The sequence below is a fragment of the Triticum aestivum genome, chromosome 2B (genome assembly GCF_018294505.1).
Source record: "Triticum aestivum cultivar Chinese Spring chromosome 2B, IWGSC CS RefSeq v2.1, whole genome shotgun sequence".
NCBI lineage: Eukaryota > Viridiplantae > Streptophyta > Magnoliopsida > Poales > Poaceae > Triticum > Triticum aestivum.
This window is the reverse complement of record NC_057798.1, coordinates 370664384-370686744: the sequence shown is the minus strand read 5'-3', so window position 1 is coordinate 370686744 and position 22361 is coordinate 370664384. Positions and strand designations below refer to the sequence as shown.

Sequence of the window (22361 nt, the reverse complement as noted above, 5' to 3'; positions counted from 1 at the left end):
ATCAGCAGCTAGCGCCCCAGGTGCAGATGCACTTCCATAATCCATATTGCAGGTGAGGAATCGCAGAATCTAGCATCCAGGGCAAGGCCAAGGCTTCTCCAGCGAAGCACAGAGGAGGAGAGGCGGCAAGGGATCCAATGGATCCGTGGAGAGCATGTGCCTCTAGATGGGTGCGCCGGGCGGGGTGGCAGGCCTCGAGATCCTTTGCGATGGATTCAATGCGCGACCGGGATCCCCGGTGACGCCAAGAGCGGCTTGGACAACGGTGGGGGCGGAGGCAAAGGGCGGCGCAAGGACGGCGGTGGTGGCGGCGCGGACGGTGGTGTGGGCGGCGGCAAAGGCGGTTGCGCGGACGGCGGTGGTGACGGCGGCGGCAAAGGGCAGCGGCGCGGACGGCGGTGGCGTGGACGGTGGTGGGGTGGAGGCAAAGGGCGGCGGCGCAAACCCGAACTACTTCTCCCCCGCGCATCCACTCCCGGCCGCCGCGGCCGCTTGCATCTCGGCGAGCGAGCGATGAATTGGGTGGTGTTCTGCGGGCGATGGCAAGAGCAGGGGAGGAGGCAGAGGATTGGTTTGGTTTAATAGAGTTTTTTTTTTGTAAAAACGAAGCGTTTTCAAGGTTTCACTTAAAAAAGGGACCGCGGGTTGATTGCATAAAAACCACAGGGACTTTTTTGTAAAAGCACCGCGACGGTGAACCCGGAGACCTAATCCGTGCTTTATTATTACTAGTACAAATGCCCGTGCGTTGCACCGGACAAAAAAAAGGGCACAGTCTGCTTCATGTGCCATATTGTGCATCATTTTTATGTCCAATTTAAATAAACATCGATAATTAGGTTAATTTTGGTAATTTTCTTATTTTTTAATAGAAGTTAACATTTTCATAAAAATTGGAACACTATTTGGGCTTGTCCCAAACAAACACTTGCAGCATTAGTTTACAGAGAACATCTGGAGCATTAGTTTCAGAAGACTAACCTCAACATATACACACGCTCTTCCTATGCCATCACTCTAGAGAAATAGTACAATCAGAAGGGATAAACCATGCTGCTAGCTGTTATAGTTGTACGTACAGGTCATTGTACTCTAGAAGCTAAATGGCAGAGGCAATGCTCCATCGACAAAATTTCAGTGTCACAGTCTCACAGATGATCATTGATGTGTTCTTGCACATCCGGCTGCAGTGAGATCTGGGACCATCTTTTCTGGTCCTGCCATTTCAGTTTCTCGTGTTGGTGATCCATTGAAATCCCCCTGGGCACCGGCTTTGACCTCGACCTGCTTATCTGGGATGCCAAGATCATTTTCTGCAAACCCTTATCTCTGGAGGACTTCATTGCAGCTGGCTGGAATAGTCGGAAGCAAAGGAATGTAAGGAACGGCCACATGAAAGAACTCATGTGAACATATCAGACATGATTGCTTGATATAACATTCTTCTGAGTACCCACTCCGTTCCTAAATATAAGTCATAGAAGATTTCAATATGGACTACATACGGTGGAAATGGGTGAATCTCACTCTAAAATCCGCCTATATACATCCTTATCTAGTTCACATTGGAATCTTTAAAAAAAGACTTATATTTAGAAACGGAGGGAGTAGTTCTTATCAACATGCTGAACCCAAAAAAATGTCACAAAAAAGAAAAAAGAAAAATCATCTGTAGCATTAGTTTCAAACTTTTCTATCGCTTGGCTCGCAGCAACTAATGTGCAATGTCATGAGCATAACCAAATTAATGAACGGGAGCATTATCAGTAAGGAGAAAAGTGAAGTACCAGGCTCCAATCATCCTCCTGGAATGAGGTCAGGAACTATCCAACTACAGATAAAGATCCATACAGTGCGACATCCATAGACCACCAAGAAGTAGTCATCCGCCAATCTAGCGGCAGTGACATCCTCCTCCGAGACACTCTGGGCAAGCGGCCTTCGTTTAGCTGCTTGTTTTACTCATGTTTCCATTGTCCATTGAAATTGCTCTCCTGTTCTGCGGCCATTGATGACCAATTCGTATGTTCAACTCTTGTTACTTTTTTTGTAACTGAAGGCATGCAACTAAATTGCCTCACTATCACACAAAAGCATTATTATCACACAAAAGTATTATGAGTAAAATTGCAAATACACTTCCAAGGTCAAGAGCGCGGCGCCCAACACCACAGAGAAGGTTAACAGAGAAAGCATCATTGTACTGTTAATGAAGGGGGAAAGGCATCAACGAGACCACCTATAGAAGGATTAATGGACTACTCTGTTTTTCATGATTGCAGAAGCTTAAATACTTGAGCTATCTAGAAAAAACACCAAAACTACTTACGAATCCAGTGCACCTCTACCAAGATAAATCACACTGTAGGTGTTGGCATCTATGATCATTCCCCTATTCATATTCTGCAACTCTGGTCACACATACTCCCTTCGTCCGAAATTACTTGTCTCCAAAATAAATAACAATGGGTGTATCTAGAACTAAAAAATGTCTAGATACATTCATTTCCATTACAAGTAATTTCGGACGGAGGGAGTATAAGATAAGCTTTTTGTTCACATACTAACGGAATTGCTTCTATGAATCTACTTCAAGCACAACAGACTTGAATCAACTTTTAGAATTGAATTAATGCACACATAATTAAGAGCTGCCTATGGTAAGGTGTCATCTCTGTTCTTAAGGTCCAATGAACAGCACCGGTGAACAAGTTAAGCAGCATGTATAACAAATTATGTAATTTGCACGCGTTCGTAGCAATATCATGTAAATGCAGGGTCTCTCGCACCAAATATATCAGGACTGGGGGGGGGGGGGGGGGGGGGGGTAAACTTACAGTCTGCGCATCGGTGTCATCGAGCGTTAATGGTGGCATGTCCGAGAGCCGAACCTGTTTGGCCTCCAGCTGAGTTCGATCGGACGCCTTCGGCACCTGCACGCGCACACACAGTAGACATCAAAACCGGGCAAAATCAAACTGAGCTCACACCAACCTATAGCTCTACAGGAGGGCAATCTATGGTGATGCTGCAACTAATTGGTCTGGGGCCGAAGTATCAGAGATGCCGTCAGGGGAGTGACGTTGTGTGCGAAAAACGTTGTCGATGTTGATGTTGTTAGTATTTTGCTGCAGTGAATTAAAGAAGCATCAAGTGTGCCCGTCCCCGGACCCGCTCGTGCTCCCTCTGATTTCATCGGCCTTATTGACGAGCGAGCCACTGCCGACGACATGAACTCATGCAGCAACGACGTGCATGACCATTGGTAACATTTAAATTTATAAAAGCAATCAATGTATTTTTATGTAACATCTGCTTTTGGAATAAGAAATTATGACCCATTAAATATGATAATTCGAACTTAGTCTTACCAATCCACATTTTTTTTAGAAATCTCCACTGATGATTGTAACAGAAGAATTCAGTCGACATAAAAAAGCCAGTCACACATCAAATCTTGGGGCATTATCGTTAAGTGAAAATTGAATCGAGTTACACTCTACAAGAGAACAGAGTATGCTTTTCAATTTGTTTGATTCTTGAACCTATTTAGCCTGATACTGAATTATTCCTGAAGGACAGGAGCAATAAGAATTATGCTTGGGCAGAGTACTGAAAGTATTGTACCCGGCTACAATCTTGCACGGAGATTGCATGCATACAGGTTTGGGTTTCATTGGCACTCACAGGTAATGAAGGATCAGGTGTTTAAGTTACCTTGAGAGCTTTGTTCATATTCTGACCCAAGTTCATTTACTCTACTTATTGGATCCTGCAGTACCAGTAGTGAATTTCACAGCCGATTCAGAGCAAACAAACAGACAGAAGTAGAACCATGCACTCTCTTTGGCTGTTGGTACAACATGATGCAAATTATTTATGACGATCCATTATGCGAATTACCTATGATAATCTGAATCAACGAAACTACAAATATTGAGCAGGTGTACTGGATGCAGAGCAGCTATACTGTTTAGTCTCGGAAGGCAAAATATTGAACATATTAACAAAAGTGTAGCATCTATAAATCTAGTTGATGAAGCACTACAGACTTGAATCAACTTTCAGAATGATTTGCACTTCCCACTTGTGTGGCAGACACAGTCAGCCACCCAGGTCAACCTGAGAGGTCTCTGATGCATGCATGAGTCAAACTGAAACCTAATGTCTACGCTCTATGATATAATGCACAAAAGATTAGTAACTGGAATATTAATTTATTTACTATAGTATTAACTGTGCAATTATGGCCCATGCCCCCATCTATAAACTGTAGGGCTGCCCTAATGACAGTGCAACCGTGTGCTGAGAGTAAACATTCACAGGATCTCGGGAAGGTGCTTATTAGCAGCTGGCTGGTACGCATTGCATGTTATGGTTTCTCTTTTCTTAACAAAATTACATGAAAAAAGTGGTTGGCTACAGAGCATAGAGTCTGATCTCTGATGTATTCATGTTCTCACTTTCTCACCAAATCTGAACCTAAACATTATATTAGTTTGCACTTCAAACATCTTCCGTCTAGTAATCCTATTCATGCATGATCAAGATGGTAGAAACACATACATGTGATTAATCAATTTCGAAAAAATACATGTGATTAATCAATTTCGAAAAAATACATGTGATTAAGGATGGAAAAAGACAAACCTGAGAGTTGGAGTAAGATGGAGTTGCATGAATTCTGCATCTTCACAGTTGCTAGCTTGACCCTTGCCAAAATAGAAGAAAGCCCTATCTGCAAAATCAAAAAACATATGAAAGCCCTGCAGTATCCATCCTCCCCCTACTAAAATCTGGCTGCAATCAGAAACATTTAATCATTGTCAACTGCTGAGATGGGGTAGGGGTCGAATCAACAGATCTTGGCGGTGCTTGTTAATCATCTATGCAGCAGAGGACACATACCGTGCGGCAAGTAGGAGGCGCGCTGTCGAGGAGGCTGGGCACCGTCGTAGGCGGGGCTGCGGGATGGACGTCGATGAGCAGCTCGTCCGTGCTCCCCGCATGGCCGACGAGCAGCTGCGGCTGGGTTTGACGGGAGATGGGGTGGAACCTGCCGATCTCGTCCGGATTTGGAGACCGCAGATCGAGGACGGGCACCGCAGAGTAGATGGACGGCGGCGGCAGCGAAGGGATGGGGGCGCGGGGGCGGAAGGGCGCGGCGGCGGAAGAAACCCTCACGTTCTCGTGCGGGGGAGCAATTTCAGGGTCGGCCGGTCGGGCGAGTAAGGGCTGCGTACGAACAGTTTTTTTTTTCACTTACGCTTGGGTTACAGTGGACTGCGGGTTAATTCCTAAAAACCATAGGGACCTTTATGTAAAAACGCCGCGACGGTGAACCCGGAGACCCAATCCGTGCTTTATTATTATTAGGGAGAGAAAAATATTATATATATATAATACTAGCACAAATACCCGTGCGTTGCAACGGGAGATAAAAAACCTCACTTCACTAACCCAATGGCTCAAGACCTCCTCCTCTCCCCATGGCCCATCACCAGACATGACATCATCAAGAAACTCCTTGAAATCCTCCACACTACTACACGAGAAACAAAATAAATATTAGGAGCGCTGTCCAAAGATCCCCCATCTTTGGCTAGCAAAAGGATCCGTGCGTTGCAACGGAAGAAAAGAAATCCTTATCATCAAAAAAATATTTGCAAAGGAAAATTCGCCGCACATTCTTCTCCGTGGAGCAATAGTTCTTCTCAAATATGCCCATGTGTTGTAACGGGAGAAAACATAATAAAACGACCCAAAACCCTGCCCATTTGCTCCACCCACACACACATGTCTATGTCCTCTATTTCTACATCCTCCATTTGAACACAACACCCCACTCGTGTTACGGCTTATTCTCTCTCTATGTCAACATATTAGAAACTAAAATAATGTAACTAAAAATCAAGTGTCCACAATATTCTCATAAAATGCAAATGTTGAAAGGCTACGCTACACAATATAGTATAAAGCGAAATTAACATCAGGGCTAGATTTGCCAATACAACAAGGAAATGTTGTGCTAATAAGTTTGCCAGGAATATGTTAGAAAAGCGACAAAAGCGCTAGCACATCACTCACAAAATAGGTAGATACAACATATTGTGCAAATTAGCTAAAGAATCACCCTCATACAAAAATATAGCGGTCAGAAGTCACGCGCGAAAAAAAAGACAATAAGATATTTTGACTAAATGTTCTACTTAGTATATTCACACCATTATTTAATTCTGTTTTTGTTAGCCCCCATCATGCATGTCGCAATATCAGGGATTTTTTTTTACCTATTTAATGGATCTTTCCTTTTCCCCCATCAACCGTTCATGCAAGTCTCTCTCTTTAATTCCGTTTCACCACGCATGCCAGACCCATTTACTGGGTCTTTGCTTTTTCTCATTGCCCACCATAATCTCCCACAAACATGCAAGTCCCTCTTTAATTCCTTTTTTGTTAGCGATAAACTACTAAAAAATTAGTCACTTGGAAGACAGTTGAGAAGTCAACTGACACTAAGAAATGAACGTTGCAAAGGGTACATATTTTTTACTACAAACCACAACATGATGCGGATCATCACTACCAAAAGAAAATGGACATTGCCATGGATAGAGGTAGGATAACCAATTTCTTTGAAAGAAGGGAGGTAGGATAACCAGTTGCATGACTTCTAGGCTTAGCATGCTGGAGCCCTGGAAATACAGGTCAAAACAAAGCGACACAACCCACTCGATGAGATTGCTATTGATGCCTTCCTCATAAGATTAGCCTTGTCCAGTGGTTGTGGTCGTGATCACTTTAGTACTAAATGGAAAACCAAAGTAAAAAAACAGAAAATTCCCTCCGGTCCGTTGGGTCAATTGACCGAATAGTTAGCATGCAAATGGCTGACGAAGCTCGTGAAAGCTATAATCATCCTAGATGGAAACTGCAACGACGCGGGGGTGGCCCCAGGTGTCGTGCGTGGTACAACATCGGCCGGAGCTCGCGGAAAGGCCGGAAGTCGGAGAGGAGGTCTGGCAGTGCGAAAACTCAGAGAAGGACAAGATGTGTTGTGTGTCGGGATAGTGATATGGGGTGGAGATCCCAATTCAGAAACGGACCGTTTTTTAGTCACTTCAACCTGGACTGCGAGTTGATTGTCCGAAAACAAAGACAAAGTATCCCACACCGTACTACTAAAAGTGTATAACAATGGTTGATTCGACATTGTGGTCCATTTTGTGTAATAAAAAACAATTACATTAAATTAAACCTCCCTTTTTTCAAACAATAATTTAGATGTTGCGACAAGAGCCCAAACATTAGCACATGCGACAGGAGCACATCAGCAAAACGCAACAGTAGTACAGGATGGGCTTGTTCCTACTTCCTAAATCTACATATTTTCTCGAACAGCCGCTCTATGTCTAACTTGCATAAACATAATCTACTAAAAGTATAGCAAACTATTATAACCACCAATAGCAATTTAAATCAATTCCCCAAGTCAATAATACAAAATACATGGTATTAATGTTATTGTGTTTCGCTAGCAACACATTACTAAAGCTTGGAAAGGATCATGCTCACATGTTGAAGCGGTTCTGGCACATGACATCCTACGGACATATAAAACAAAGACAAAAGGGGCCAGGAGACAAATCAATTGAAAGAGAAAGGAATATTTCCTCTGGACCATACATGATCTGATGCGCACGTACATGATGAGTTGATGGACTGCACGAGATGCTTCTTCTTGTGAGTGCTTCTCTAGCTCAGCCATCGGATTAAGGAGGTTGACGTCCTTCTGCAACAGCTGCTCGGATTCCCAACAAGACAAATATGTTAAATCCATGGCAAACAGCAGGGAAGCAGGAGCATCATGCCGCAGGATAGTGTCCACCACACTTATGTATGTGCTGTTCGGCACCATTATTTTTTTGGCACTATAATCGAAGAGAGGGGAAACCAATATTAGTGTTTGCACAATAGTGCTTCTCTGCTAAATACTTAAGAGATTAATTGTACAGCCTCATTTATATCCTCTGGTTTCTCCAGGTAAGCACAGCCTTTGAGGGGAAACTACCGAAGAAGAGAAACTTGCCATGAGAGATGACATCCCAATAGACATTGTTGAACTGCTTTTCAAAAGTCAGGATGAGAGACCATGGATAACTAAGGCTTCTGCTGAAGATTGACACTACTTTTCAGCAGAAGCATTTGAAATCATGCTACTTTTCAACAGAAGCCTTTGGAATCAGATAGTTCTAGAATTTTGTAGCAAGCTAGCAGACAAATAAAGATGGAGGGAGAGGGAGGAGAGATGCTGTCCGGAAGGCTTGCCTGGAGCTGGATGTGGTCACAGAGCGACGACGAGCCATGGAGGGGGCACGCTGGAGGGAGCAGCTTGGGTTCTCGGCATCTTCCATGCTTGCTCTCCCTCATCCTTCCTCGTTCTCTTCCAGGAGCACGGCGGAGCAACCATGGCGCTGCCCCGGAGAACCACGACGCCTTGTGCCGCCGACGCTCGCCTGGATCCGGACGCCACCGTCGTTCTGTGCGTCCAGCCCATCCGCCGTCGCCCTGTGCAGGCCTCACTCGATCGGATCCGATCGGGTCGAGCCGGAGAGCCGCCTGCCGCCCCACACGCTCGTTGACCCGCCTCGACCCAGAGATAGGGGTAGGCGTGCTGGCGGGGTCGGCGGTGGCGGCGCGCGGCGGCGGCCGGCTGCGCGCGCTGAGGTGGGGCGGGGCATGCCGGGAGGTGGCGGCGGGCTGGAGGTGGGATCGGGAGGCACGGTTATGCGGCGTTGACCGCCTGAACACCCCACGCATGGGCCGCCACAGCTGCATCCAGCCCAGACGCAGAACATGCATGCTAGATGGGCTGAAGCCCAGGCGCGGAAGACGCATGATTGAATTGCGAGACAGAAATTTAGTACCACCTCGTTTATATTGCGATTTTGTCCATATAAATCGTAAAAGCGTATTATGACATGAGAAGAAAGCGTATTATGACGGTGAACCCGGAGACCCAATCCGTGCTTTATTATTATTATAAAGATAATACTAGCACAAATACCCGTGCGTTGCAACGGGAGATAAAAAACCTCACTTCACTAACCCAATGGCTCAAGACCTCCTCCTCTCCCCATGGCCAATCACCAGACATGACATCATCAAGAAACTCCTTGAAATCCTCCACACTACTACACGAGAAACAAAATAAATATTAGGAGCGTTGTCCAAAGATCCCCCATCTTTGACTAATATAATAGAGAAAAGAGCGGAGTTTGTGTCGCACACAGTTCCAAGTCCCAACTCCTTGTACTTTGGTGACAGGCGCTAGTGGGTCGAGCTGAAAAATAAGAGTGAAATTTTTTTTGTTCGTAGAAAAATATAGCATATGACCAAAAAATAATGAAAAGTTTCTATTTTGTTAAAATTTCCAAGCTATGTCGACAATGCATATAATACCCACATCTTAATCTTGGATCAAAAACACGGAGGTAAACAAACTCCTGTAACTCTATATAAAACTACACTATATCCGCCGAATTGAAATTGTATTACATCGATTTTTGCACACTCAATGCTCCAAATTGATTAAGACAATTATGTCACAGAAGTTGACTTCCAATATGAATTCAATCAATTACTTGGTACCGCCTTATACAGAAAGAGAATAGGCCATCAATCATTTTCCTACATCTATATATCTCATCTTTCTAAGCCTTAATTTTGATCAACATCCAACCATGAACCATCCTTGTCTCAACCTCGTTTCATATTTAATTTTGAACTATATAATAATGCAGCTAGTTTAAGGAATACGCACTGTCAATACTGCAAGGTTAGGTAACTGACATGTAATTTTATGTGATTGATATTGTATGAAATTCAATCAGCTAAGGATTAACAAAAATACTATGTCTTATGTTCTGAGCAAACATAAAAAAACCTACACTAATTATTTAATACGGTGCACCTTCTGTATTTCTGCTGAATCCTATTTGGTCATGTACACATATATATCCATCCAACATCTTGCCAACAATAAAACTCGAGTAGAGGATTAGCAATGTTGTTAATCAGGTAAATCAATATGCACCTTATGTTTTTTGCCGACCCCCATTTGCTTGTATATGTATGCATGCTGATCCATCCAGTTTCTTACCTACAGTCAATTGAAACCTGAATCCTGGCATGCATAGTGTGCCCACTGGACCGCCTCACGGGACGATACAGATGGTAGTTAAAGCGATGGCAGCACTGCCCTGACGATGCAAGGTGAAGCATATGTGCACGAACGCGAAATACAAAATAGGGTACCTGATTCTCAACGGGTTGTGCCGACGTCTTCTGCACAGAATCCTATTTTTTTTCTGGAAATCCATACTTGAGCGATCAAGCCTGGAGCAGTCAATGCGTGCACGCAATGTAGAATTGGAACCATCGATCCTATATGTAGAATTGGAATCCATCTAATCTACACCTATGCTGCCGAACAACTGACGAATCAACACGGACTTCCACGGAAATCTTGACTTGGAAGACCGCAAAACGAAGCTTTTGCTCTTCCGTCATCAAGTATCACACTGAATCATTGGATTAGCAGTACGTATCGCCGCGTTAGTGACTGTGTAATTTTTTTTTAATACTAAGCCTAAATGGCCATCCGAGCCCAATGCGCCAACAGGCGACAGACCTCCCATGCTCGTTCGTTTCTACTATTTCACCACCTTGGATGTAATAAAACTGAAAGCGTAAATTCACGCGAAGAAAAACGTATTGTGACGGTGAACCCGGAGACCCAATCTGTGCTTTATTATTAGGGAGAGATACTATTTCACAAAAAAATGCTCAATCGTTTCTCCTTTCCCCAAATTTGCAGGAACTTCTCCCCTTCCCTTAATTGACAGGGTCCATGTGTGAGGCCTTCCTAGGCCTTTGACTCGACCAGCGGCTGCTCACTGATGCCAACTGTGGTCCGCCGGCCGCCGGCCTGGGCAACCATCGCCGCACTCCGCCTCCGGACCGCCGTGACGTGCGCCGGCTGCCTGCTGCTGTTGACTGCTCCGCTGCTGGCCTGCTGCTGCTTCTCTGCTTCTCGTGCTTCCTGCTGGCTGCAGGCTGCCGACTTAGTCGGTGAACTGCTGCAGGATGTCGCTGTTTTTCTTGCAAACCGAGCACCTGCCAGATCGCTGTAGCTTGTGAGATTCCGCATTGTAATTCTGACGAAGTCGGCAGTACGGATAAATTCCGGCGAGGTTGACAGAGCGGCGAGATTCCGTCGACTTTGGTAGAACGACAAGACACCATTGTTGAGCACGAAATAATGACACAATTGAGCTGGAGCTTCGGTCGAGGGAGTAGATGTGTATTTATATGCGCGTTCATTGGCCTTTGGAACAGCCAAAGGAGACCCTGCCAGAGTTCCTGCCGGGCTCCCCATGGACGCAGGAAGTGTTTGTGTCAGAGAAGGTTTCAAGCGCAGGAAGGATTGGATCAAAAATTGGAAAGATTGAATGAAAGAAGAGGAAGGAGATTGTGTTGGATCAAAGAAGAAGAGAAAGAAGACCTGGTCTGCCGTGGAAGGGCATCGAGCTGTTGTGCTCTACAAAGGAAGAAGCAGATCGATTGAAGAAGCAGGAGACCGGATCTGGTTTTTTTAGGGATGGAGACCGGATCTGCTGGGTAACGCATCAGGGTATCTTTTTTGCAGAACGAAGGAAGGCCCAGCCTAATATAGAAAGGCATCGACGGCCCAACATCTTTAGAACACACAGAACGCAATTAACTACGTAAAAACACACAGAAAACATAAAAATAGTACCACCTCGGATACGCAAGTAAAATAGTCCCACCTTGGATGTAATAAAACTGAAAGCGTAAATTCACGCGAAGAAAAGCGTATTGTGACGGTGAACCCGGAGACCCAATCCGTGCTTTATTATTAGGGAGAGATTATTATTATTATTATTATTATTATATTATTATTACTAGTACAAATGCCCGTGCGTTGCACCGGGCAAAAAAAGGGCACAATCTGCTTCATGTGCCATTATGCATCATTTTTATGTCCAATTTAAATAAACATCGATAATTAGGTTAATTTTGGTAATTTTATTATTTTTAATAAAAGTTAATTCACATTTTCGTAAAAATTGGGACACTATTTGTCTTGTCCCAAACAAACACTTGCAGCATTAGTTTACAAAGAACATCTGGAGCATTAGTATCAGAAGACTAACCTCAACATATACACATGCTCTTCCTATGCCATCACTCTAGAGAAATTGTACAACCAGAAGGGGATAAACCATGCTGCTAGCTGTTATAGTTGGACATACAAGTCATTGTACTCTAGAAGCTAAATAGCAGAGGTAATGCTCCATCAACAAAATTCCAGTGTCACAGTCTCACATATGATCATTGATGTGTTCTTGCACATCCGGCTGCAGTGAGATCTGGGACCATCTTTTCTGGTCCTGCCATTTCAGTTTCTCGTGTTGGTGATCCATTGAAATCCCCCGGGCACCGGCTTTGACCCCGACCTGCTTATCTGGGATGCCAAGATCATTTTCTGCAAACCCTTCTCTATGGAGGACTTCATTGCAGCTGGCTGGAATAGTTGAAAGCAAAGGAATGTGAGGGACGGCCACATGAAAAAATTCATGTGAACATATCAGACATGGTTGCTTTGATAGAACATTCTTCTGAACGAAGCAGGTTGTACAAAGACTACAAACAAAGTACCCCATCCGTTTCTAAATAAAGTCTTAGAAGATTTTTCAATATGGACTACAAACGGTGGAAATGGGTGAATCTCACTTTAAAATCCATCTATATACATCCTTATCCATGTGATATTATGCACTATAGTTTAACATTTGTAATAAAGTTGCATTAATTATTATTTTCAGAGTCTGAAGTTTGCACGTTAAAAAGCCCTCTTAGCGTTCTTTATCTGATGGAAGATTAGTTTGGAATAGTTTGTGAATCAATTTTTATTTTTTATTTTTTTCTGAAAAACATGAATATTTCTTTGTTTTTAAAAGTGAATGTTTTATTAAAACTCGATTTTTTTTAGGGAGAACATTATTTGAATGTTTTTTAAATATTGTGAATACTTTTTATTTTGGTTTTTAAGGAAAATTTGACCAGTTTTTAGAAAGTGTGAATAAATATATAACTATGTACATTTTTTAACTATTTTTACTATGTTGATTTTTATCAATAGAGTTTGTTGCTTGGTTGGGAAGATTCTTTTTATTTTTTTCATCATTTAGGCTTAGCCAATAAAAAGCACTTCACACGTACACACTTCACTTACAGATAAAACACACTCTCTTTTTCTATATATAAAAAAAGACACCCAAACTCATCTCCCTTCCCCCGTTTTCCATTCTCAAGAGTCCCCCTGCCAGAGACCAATTCTCTAGATTTCTTTCCGTAATTGCTATTATATTGGCACACCCTATACTAATAAGCACCCCCACCAATTTACCTTGAAGCAATTGTAGGTTCCCTGCAATGTCTGCAGCTTGGAAGATGGCATGAACCACTGGATCTCTGCTAGAAGCGTCGGAAACATGTCATGAGCCACCGGCGAAGGCTTCTTTAGCGTGGAGTTCGCTCCCGATGATCCTGAAACCCAAAATTTCAACGAATAATAACATGAGATCCAGGCACATCTCGGAACAATTACAACACCAATTCAGACGGAGCACTCACTAACCTTGCATCTGATGGAGGTTGGGACACTTGAAGCTGACGACGTACTCTGGGAGGATCCTCATGTTCATGTCCTTGCCCCAAACAACATACCACTGTGGGTTCTGCATGTTGTCGATGGCACTGTCGTAATTGTCACTGCTGGGGTGGAGCTTGGAGGACCCGGCCGGGATGGCCTCTGGCCGGCCCAACAGAACACGGCACAACATGATATGCGCCTCGCCGTTCTCATCTGCATTTGCTAGCATTGCGCTGCATAAAAATGATTTCATACTCGTAAGTTCCTTTATGCACTGCTTCACAGAACATTCAGAACATATTTCATCACCCGGACTCTAGGTAGCAGGAAACATGATTTAGTTTTGCTCGTATTCCTCCCTTCCACAAACCATTACCCAATCAAATTACTGCATTCATAGATAAACTAATACTGTCGTTCATGCAAACTTGTTTCCCCATAATTTTTGAGCTAGGAGTATGAATCAAGATATAGAAACCAAAGGCTAAAATAACATGGAATCAATTATATTATGGGACGGAGGGATAATATGAATGCAATTTGGAATAGATCCTGAATTGGTAACTGTGTCTGATAAATTATCCTACAGCTATATGCCTATATTCATGCTTGCCATCGATCAAAACCACAAATTCAGAACTCTGACCTGACCTGGCATAAGGAGACCGAGGCGGCGAGAGGTGGACGTCGTCGCCGTGCGCGCGATGGAAAAGGACCCGGTTGTTCATCCTGCCGAACCCGTGCTCCACCGCCGTCGCGGCCACATCCACCGATGGAGCGCCATACCACGCGAACTTGGCATTGCCCCCGTCGGCGCCGCGCGCAGCGGCTAGGAGCTGGCCCTGCATCTTGTCGCTGCTCTCGTTGGACCTCTCATCCACCCCGGACGAGGCCCCGTACTCCAGCTCAGGCTCGCCTCTCTTCCTCTTCATCCCGCTCTCTGGAATAGGGAAGAAGCAGATTTTCAAAAATGAAATCTATTGTTATAGCCCTCAAAAAGCAAAAATAAGCAAATTAATTTTCTGAGCACAAACACACCGAGATAAGATAAGCATGCCTTATTTTTCTGAATACAAACACAATGACATAAGAGAATCTAAATGAGGCATCATAAATTAATTTTCTGAATACAAACACCATGACATAAGAGAATTTAAATGAGGCATCATGCCATCAGGAGCCGAGCGATGGAAACTTTCTGGTTAGGATTAGAAACATGGTTGATTCTGAGAAAAAAATGTAGGAGATGACACCTCCCTTTGAAGAGAAAAAATGTGAGAGATGATGATTCCTGATCTCACTGAGTTTGTGCAAGCTATACAAAAAAAATTCACATAAAACTTGTAATCAAGTAGTTGTAGTGCAACCTTCAATGTTTGGCCGGCAGCTAGAATATTAAATGAGAAGACAATGATCTTTTTTGATTATTTGTCACAGTACTGCAGCTAATCACCCTAAAAGGTCTTTCTGTAGTAGGTTAAAGAAAATTCAGGCTGACGCTGAAACATCCACAATAAGAACCTCGCTTTCAGAATATGCTTTTAGACAAAGAGCACAAGACCAGCTTGCCAATGTTGAATTTTTCGATTTCCTAGCTTATAGCAGCACGGACTTCATCAGATTAAAGTAAAACAGCTTCAGCTTCTACCTGTTTGATCAAACAGAGTAAATCATGTCACTATCCGGACCAGATTTCATGACTTCGCATGAACCGCAAATCACATGGTAGATCAGACAATCACCTAGCATGTTGTAGGGATACATATGTTGGGTTTCGTAGTAATTTCAAAATTTTCCTACGCACACGCAAGATCATGTGATGCATAGCAACGAGGGGAGAGTGTTGTCTACGTACCCAACGCAGACTGACTGCGGAAGCGATGACACGACGTAGAGGAAGTAGTCGTACGTCTTCACGATCCAACCGATCAAGCACCGAAACTACGGCACCTCCGAGTTCGAGCACACGTTCAGCTCGATGACGATCCCCGGACTTCGATCCAGCAAAGTGTCGGGGAAGAGTTCCGTCAGCACGACGGCGTGGTGACGATCTTGATGAACTACAGCAGCAGGGCTTCGCCTAAACTCCGCTACAGTATTATCGAGGAATATGGTGGCTGGGGGCGCCGCACACGGCTAAGGAATAGATCACGTGGATCAACTTGTGTCCCTTTGGTGCTAGCCCTGCCCCTCTATTTATATGTTGAGCCCCGGGGTCGAAACTTGGAGCAAAAGCCTCCTCAAAGTCGGTTTTGCCCGAAAGGCAAGAGTCCCACTCGGACTCCAGGACCAAACGCCACAATCCTTGGCGTCTGGCCCAGACGCCATGGGCCTCGGCGTCTGGCCCAGGGCCAGACGCCAGGGTCTCCGGCGTTTGGCCCCCTGGCCTCCGCAAAACTCCTTTTGCACCGACCTAAAGCCTCATGGGCTTGACCCCTTGGCCTAACCATATCATCCAATATATGAATCTTTACGTCTCGACCATTTCGAGACTCCTCGTCATGTCCCCGATCTCATCCGGGACTCCGAACTCCTTCGATACATCAAAACATGTAAACTCATAATATAACTGTCATCGTAACCTTAAGCGTGCGGACCCTACGGGTTCGAGAACAATGTAGACATGACCGAGACACGTCTCCGGTCAATAACCAATAGCGGGACCTGGATGCCCATATTGGCTCCTACATATTCTACGAAGATCTTTATCGGTCAGACCGCATAACAACATACGTTGTTCCCTTTGTCATCGGTATGTTACTTGCCCGAGATTCGATCGTCGGTATCCAATACCTAGTTCAATCTCGTTACCGGCAAGTCTCTTTACTCGTTCCGTAATATATCATCTCACAACTAACATATTAGTTGTAATGCTTGCAAGGCTTATGTGATGTGTATTACCGAGAGGGCCCAGAGATACCTCTCCGATAATCGGAGTGACAAATCCTAATCTCGAAATACGCCAACCCAACATCGACCATTGGAGACACCTGTAGTACTCCTTTATAATCACCCAGTTACGTTGTGACGTTTGGTAGTACCCAAAGTGTTCCTCCGGTAAACGGGAGTTGCATAATCTCATAGTCATAGGAATATGTATAAGTCATGAAGAAAGCAATAGCAACATACTAAACGATCGGGTGCTAAGCTAATGGAATGGGTCATGTCAATCAGATCATTCTACTAATGATGTGACCTCGTTAATCAAATAACAACTCATTGTTCATGGTTAGGAAACATAACCATCTTTGATTAACGAGCTAGTCAAGTAGAGGCATACTAGTGACACTTTGTTTGTCTATATATTCACACATGTATTATGTTTCCGGTAAATACAATTCTAGCATGAATAATAAACATTTATCATGATTATAAGGAAATAAATAATAACTTTATTATTGCCTCTAGGGCATATTTCCTTCAGTCTCCCACTTGCACTAGAGTCAATAATCTAGTTCACATCGTCATGTGATTTAACACCAATATTCATATCTGTATATGATTAACACCCATAGTTCACATCATCATGTGACCAACACCCAAAGGGTTTACTAGAGTCAATAGTCTAGTTCACATCGCTATGTGATTAACATCCAAAGAGTACTAAGGTGTGATCATGTTTTGCTCGTGAGAGAAGCTTAGTCAACGGGTCTGTCACATTCAGAGCCGTATGTATTTTGCAAATATTCTATGTCTACAATGCTCTGTACGGAGCTACTCTAGCTAATCGCTCCCACTTTCAATATGTATCTAGATTGAGTCTTAGAGTCATCTGGATTAGTGTAAAAGTTTGCACTGATGTAACTTTTGCAACAAACTCTTTTATCACCTCCATAATCGAGAAACATCTCCTTAGTCCTTACTAAGGATATTCTTGACCAATGTCCAGTGATCTACTCCTAGATCACTATTGTACTCCCTTGCCAAATACAGAGCAAGGTATACAATAGGTCTGGTACAAAGCATAGCATACTTTATAGAACCTATGACTGAGGCATAGGGAATGACTTTTCATTCTCTTTCTATTTTCTGCTGTGGTCGGAATTTGAGTCTTACTCAATTTCATACCTTTGCAACACAGGCAAGAACTCTTTCTTTAACTGTTCCATTTTGAACTATTTCAAAAATCTTGCCAAGGTATGTACTCATTGAAAATCTTATCAAGCGTCTTGATCTATCTCAATAGATCTTGATGCTCAATATATAAGTAGCCTTTTACTGAGGTCTTTTCTTTTTAAAGAACTCCTTTAAAACACTCATTTATGCTTTGCAGAAAAATTCTACATCATTTCTGATCAACAATATGTCACTCACATATACTAATCAGAAAGGCTGTAGTGCTCCCACTCACTTTATTGTAAATACAGGCTTCATCGTAAGTCCATATAAAACTATATGCTTTGATCAACTTATCAAAGCGTATATTCCAACTCCGAGATGATTGCACCAGTCCATAGATGGATCGCTGGAGCTTGCACATTTTGTTAGCACCTTTAGGATTGACAAAACCTTCTGGTTGCATCATATACAACTCTTCTTTAATAAATCCATTAAGGAATGCAGTTTTGACATCCATTTGCCAGATTTCATAAAATGTGGCAATTGCTAACATGATTCAGATAGACTTAAGCATCGATACGAGTGAGAAAACCTCATCGTATTCAACACCTTGAACTTGTTGAAAAACTTTTGCAACAAGTCGAGCTTGGTAGATAGTAACACTACTATCAGTGTCCGTCTTCCTCTTGAAGATCCATTTATTTAACATGGCTTTGCTGATCATCGAGCAAGTCAATCAAAGTCCATACTTTGTTGTCATACATGGATCATATCTCAGATTTTATGGCCTCAAGCCATCTCGCGGAATCTGGGCTCATCATCGCTTCCTCATAGTTCATAGGTTCATCATGGTCTAGTAACATGACTTCCAGAACATGATTACTACACCACTCTGGTGCAGATCTTACTCTGGAAGACCTACGAGGTTCTGTAGTAACTTGATCTGAAGTTTTATGATCAATATCATTAGCTTCCTCACTAATTGGTGTATTTATCACAGGAACTGATTTCTGTGATGAACTACTTTCCAATAAGGGAGCAGGTACAGTTACCTCATCAAGTTCTACTTTCCTCCCACTCACTTCTTTCGAGAGAAACTCCTTCTCCAGAAAGGATCCATTTTTAGCAACGAATATCTTGCCTCCGGATCTGTGATAGAAGGTGTACCCTACAGTTTCCTTTGGGTATCCTATGAAGACACATTTCTCCGATTTGGGTTCGAGCTTATCAGGTTGAAGCTTTTTCACATAAGCATCGCAGCCCCAAACTTTAAGAAACGACAACTTGGGTTTCTTGCTAAACCACAGTTCATATAGTGTCGTCTCAACGGATTTAGATGGTGCCCTTTTAACGTGAATGCAGCTGTCTCTAATGCATAACCTCAAAACGAAAATGGTAAATCAATAAGAGACATCATAGATCGCACCATATCCAATAAAGTGCGGTTACGACGTTCGGACACACCATAACATTGTGGTGTTCCAGGTGGCGTGAGTTTGTGAAACTATTCCACATTGTTTTAATTGAAGACCAAACTCGTAACTCAAATATTTGTCTCCGCGATCAGATCGTAGAAACTTTATTTTCTTGTCACGATGATTTTCCACTTCACTCTGAAATTCTTTGAACTGTTCAAATGTTTCAAACTTATGTTTCATCAAGTAGATATCCCCATATCTGCTCAAATCATCTGTGAAGGCACAGGGAAGAAGCAGGCCCCGCGGTCAATCCAGCCCATGGCGACCACCTCGGCGGTGCCAGCGTCGATGCGCACCATCCACAGGAAGTCGAACAGGAACTCCCTGCCACCATACACGGCCTCTGCGACCACCCTCCCGTCCAGGAACGCCCGGCGCAGAGGCACAACCGCCTCGCCCTCGACATCAGCCCACGCGTCGCCCTCGAAGCAGAGGAACCTGACCAGAGCGCCGCTCCGCCGTTCTGCCAGCCCCGGAGGAGCGGGGGCGGACCGGCGCCCCCGATGCCGCCGAAAGCCACGGTGGGACGCGGGCGTGAGATGCGGCGGATCCTGCCGGTCTCGTCCGGATTCGGCGACGGTGGAAAGAGGACGGGCACCGGGGAGAGGGGGACGGGGGCGCGGCGGCGGCGGCAGCGAGCACGCCTGCGTCGAGCGCGACGCTTTTCGGAATCAGTCGACGGCGGAAAGCAACGAGAGGTGAGAGAGATCAGAAGAGACAGGGATGAGGGGAAAATCAGCGACAGATAGACTTTTTTAGTTCGCACTCGTGTTCGTGTTGGAGACGGACTGCTCCTTCGTGTGCGAGACCGACGATGACGTGTTTTTTTCCTCTACCCGGTTGATGATGCCCATATGGAGTGCGGGTTGATTTCATAAAAGATGAGGGACTTGTTTGCAAAAACGCAGCGACGGTGAACCCGGAGACTCAATCCGTGCTTTATTATTAGGGAGAGATTAGGGAGATATATACTACTCCCTCCGTTCCTAAATATTTGTCTTTCTAGACATTTCAAATGACTACTATATACGGATGTATGTAGACATATTTTAGAGTGTAGATTCACTCATTTTGCTCCGTATGTAGTCACTTGTTGAAATGCCTAGAAAGACAAGTATTTAGGAACGGAGGGAGTAGTACAAATGCCCGTGCGTTGCACCGGGCGAAAAAAGAGGCACAACCTGCTTCATATTTCATTGTGCACCATTTTATATATCCAATTTTATTAAACATCGATAATAAGGTAAAGCTGATTATTACTTTTTGTAGAATTAATTTTGGGCATGAAGAAGCCAACTTAGCATTCTTCATAAGATGGAAGAGCAGTTTTGCATGGATTAGTTTGTTAGTCATCTTTTTGGCTTTTCTGGAAAACATGAAAATTTCCTCATTTTTAATAGAAGTTAAGGTTTATGTAAAAATTGGAACACTTCTTTAAAAATAATAAATGTTTATGAAAATTAGAACATTTCTTAAAAAAACACATTTTTAACATGTGTTTTTTGTTTAAAGAATGTTTTGATATTTTTGTACATTTCTAAATGAAATTTTTTAGTAAAAATGGAACTTTTGGGGGGAATTTTTATGATTTAAAAAAATGCAAACCTATTTTTTTGAAACAATAATAGTGTGAACATGTGTAAGACTGAACATTTTCAAACTAATTTCTTCAGTAAACAAATTGAATCGGCCACATGCAAGGTCGGGTTCTCACGTACTTGGAACAATATTCTTGAAAAGAATGCTTGATTTACTAACAATCGCATGGCGATGGCTGAGTAGACTTGATCAACAATTGTTGTTGTCCAAGTCGAGGAGCTAGCCCAGGATGATGTGAGAGTCGCCTGGACAGATAATCATTAATTGTATCTACTGGTCTAGTAGCACCTCGGACCGTTTCAAATATCTCAGTTTCGGGTATGATGCAATGAAGCCGCTATGGTTACCCTGGTAAACATGTAAACATGACAAATCTAAAAATGCCTAACCACTAATACATTGGCAGCCTGCAAGTATTTCTTAGCTCAAACCCTCCATGTTCAACAGCATGCTCTGGGCAACACCTCAGAAGGTGCTAGATTTGTGCAAGGCAAACAAAATATAGAGTTAGTAATGCCATTCAACATTATTAATTAGTTTTTAGTTCTAGAGATATAGGATTATCTTAGAAAACCTTTCACGGTTGTTTCATTAACCTGAAGTTCAATATTCCAGAAGCCATAAAGACGCCGTAGTAGTAGCCGTTGGCAGCATTGTAGCCATAACTTGTATTGCCATTTGACTACACCTTCGAACAACAGTATAATTAAATGCATGTTAGCCATAATTTATCCTCGAGTAGATAATAGTTCACCAAATAAAAAATGTGTAAGATGTAACCTACTGCACGAACACCTTACTTGATAGGTTATCCTTGCGTCCAGCGAACACCTTGTTTGATGATTAAGTAGAAACATAATCTCCGACAGAAATCATCAACATTCCCTAAAAAAACTCAACATTTATACATATAAATAATTATCATATTACAACCTGATCAGAGAACATGAAGAAGACCATAATTGTGAAACACTGAAGATTATGTGGACTTGTTGATTCCAAGCGTGAAGGGCAAGGAGCAGAGGGCATACCTGGTGGTTGTCGTCGGTCCATCGTCTACGACATGGCCTACCTGCAGCTCGTTGGGAGGGTGTCGTAGATGTTGCTGCAAGTTCCGGCTCCTCTGCTGCGGTTGCGGGAGCTTGGCGCGTCGCATCTATGACCAGCATCCACTCAGAACAACTTCAAAAGTCCAAGCAAGATTTTTTCAGGCATGTTTTTGGAACTGGTTAACATAGAGGCCTAGGCACATATTTGACAAGACAAAAACAGAGACAACCATTACCACTAATAATGAGTGAAAGGTGATTTGGTTTCTAAGCATAAAACTGAATCAGCTTAACTGATCATGCTTATGCCTCTCATTTAGCAAAAACTCCCTCTGTACCGTAATGAGTTGAACTGCTAGAACGACATCTATTATGATAGTATAATTCTTGTGTATTTGGTGCCTGAAACTTGTACCAACTAAAACTACTCTCAGA

General features: G+C 43.3%; 2 protein-coding genes across 15 annotated transcripts; both read right to left on the bottom strand.

Moving 5' to 3' along the window:
• Positions 1–881: 881 nt before the first annotated feature.
• On the bottom strand, positions 882–8853 carry LOC123044952 (uncharacterized). Of its 14 annotated transcripts, none has more exons than XM_044467848.1 (9): positions 8329–8853; positions 7707–7801; positions 5461–5545; positions 4909–5235; positions 4651–4738; positions 3718–3772; positions 2838–2933; positions 1788–2080; positions 882–1352 (listed from the first exon to the last, which is right to left on the bottom strand). In XM_044467848.1, exons 1-6 carry the CDS (start codon positions 8836–8838, stop codon positions 3759–3761), a joined length of 1119 nt encoding a protein of 372 aa, XP_044323783.1. In that variant the 5' UTR covers positions 8839–8853; the 3' UTR covers positions 882–1352; positions 1788–2080; positions 2838–2933; positions 3718–3758. The 14 variants fall into 14 exon arrangements, with proteins under 14 accessions (XP_044323783.1, XP_044323785.1, XP_044323787.1 ...); XM_044467850.1 differs by having other exon boundaries at positions 1788–1999; XM_044467852.1 differs by having other exon boundaries at positions 1788–1994.
• Positions 8854–12407: 3554 nt separating this feature from the next.
• On the bottom strand, positions 12408–15491 carry LOC123039213 (probable inactive poly [ADP-ribose] polymerase SRO3). The gene is made up of 5 exons (XM_044462472.1): positions 15390–15491; positions 14393–14681; positions 13727–13974; positions 13496–13635; positions 12408–12704 (listed from the first exon to the last, which is right to left on the bottom strand). The coding sequence occupies exons 2-5, from the start codon at positions 14671–14673 to the stop codon at positions 12408–12410; spliced, it is 966 nt and encodes a 321-aa protein (XP_044318407.1). The 5' UTR covers positions 14674–14681; positions 15390–15491.
• Positions 15492–22361: the final 6870 nt, after the last annotated feature.

Coding starts and splice junctions, on each gene's coding strand:
- LOC123044952 (XM_044467843.1), bottom strand. CDS start 8,838: ATGCAGCTGTGGCGGCCCATGCGTGGGGTGTTCAGGCGGTCAACGCCG. Junction 4,739..4,908: donor CGCCTCCTACTTGCCGCACG/GTATGTGTCCTC, acceptor TTGATTTTGCAG/ATAGGGCTTTCTTCTATTTT. Junction 2,934..4,650: donor CATCTTACTCCAACTCTCAG/GTTTGTCTTTTT, acceptor GTGCGCGTGCAG/GTGCCGAAGGCGTCCGATCG.
- LOC123039213 (XM_044462472.1), bottom strand. CDS start 14,673: ATGAAGAGGAAGAGAGGCGAGCCTGAGCTGGAGTACGGGGCCTCGTCC. Junction 13,975..14,392: donor CCTCGGTCTCCTTATGCCAG/GTCAGGTCAGAG, acceptor ATTTTTATGCAG/CGCAATGCTAGCAAATGCAG. Junction 12,705..13,495: donor GAACCTACAATTGCTTCAAG/GTAAATTGGTGG, acceptor TGCTTCGTTCAG/AAGAATGTTCTATCAAAGCA.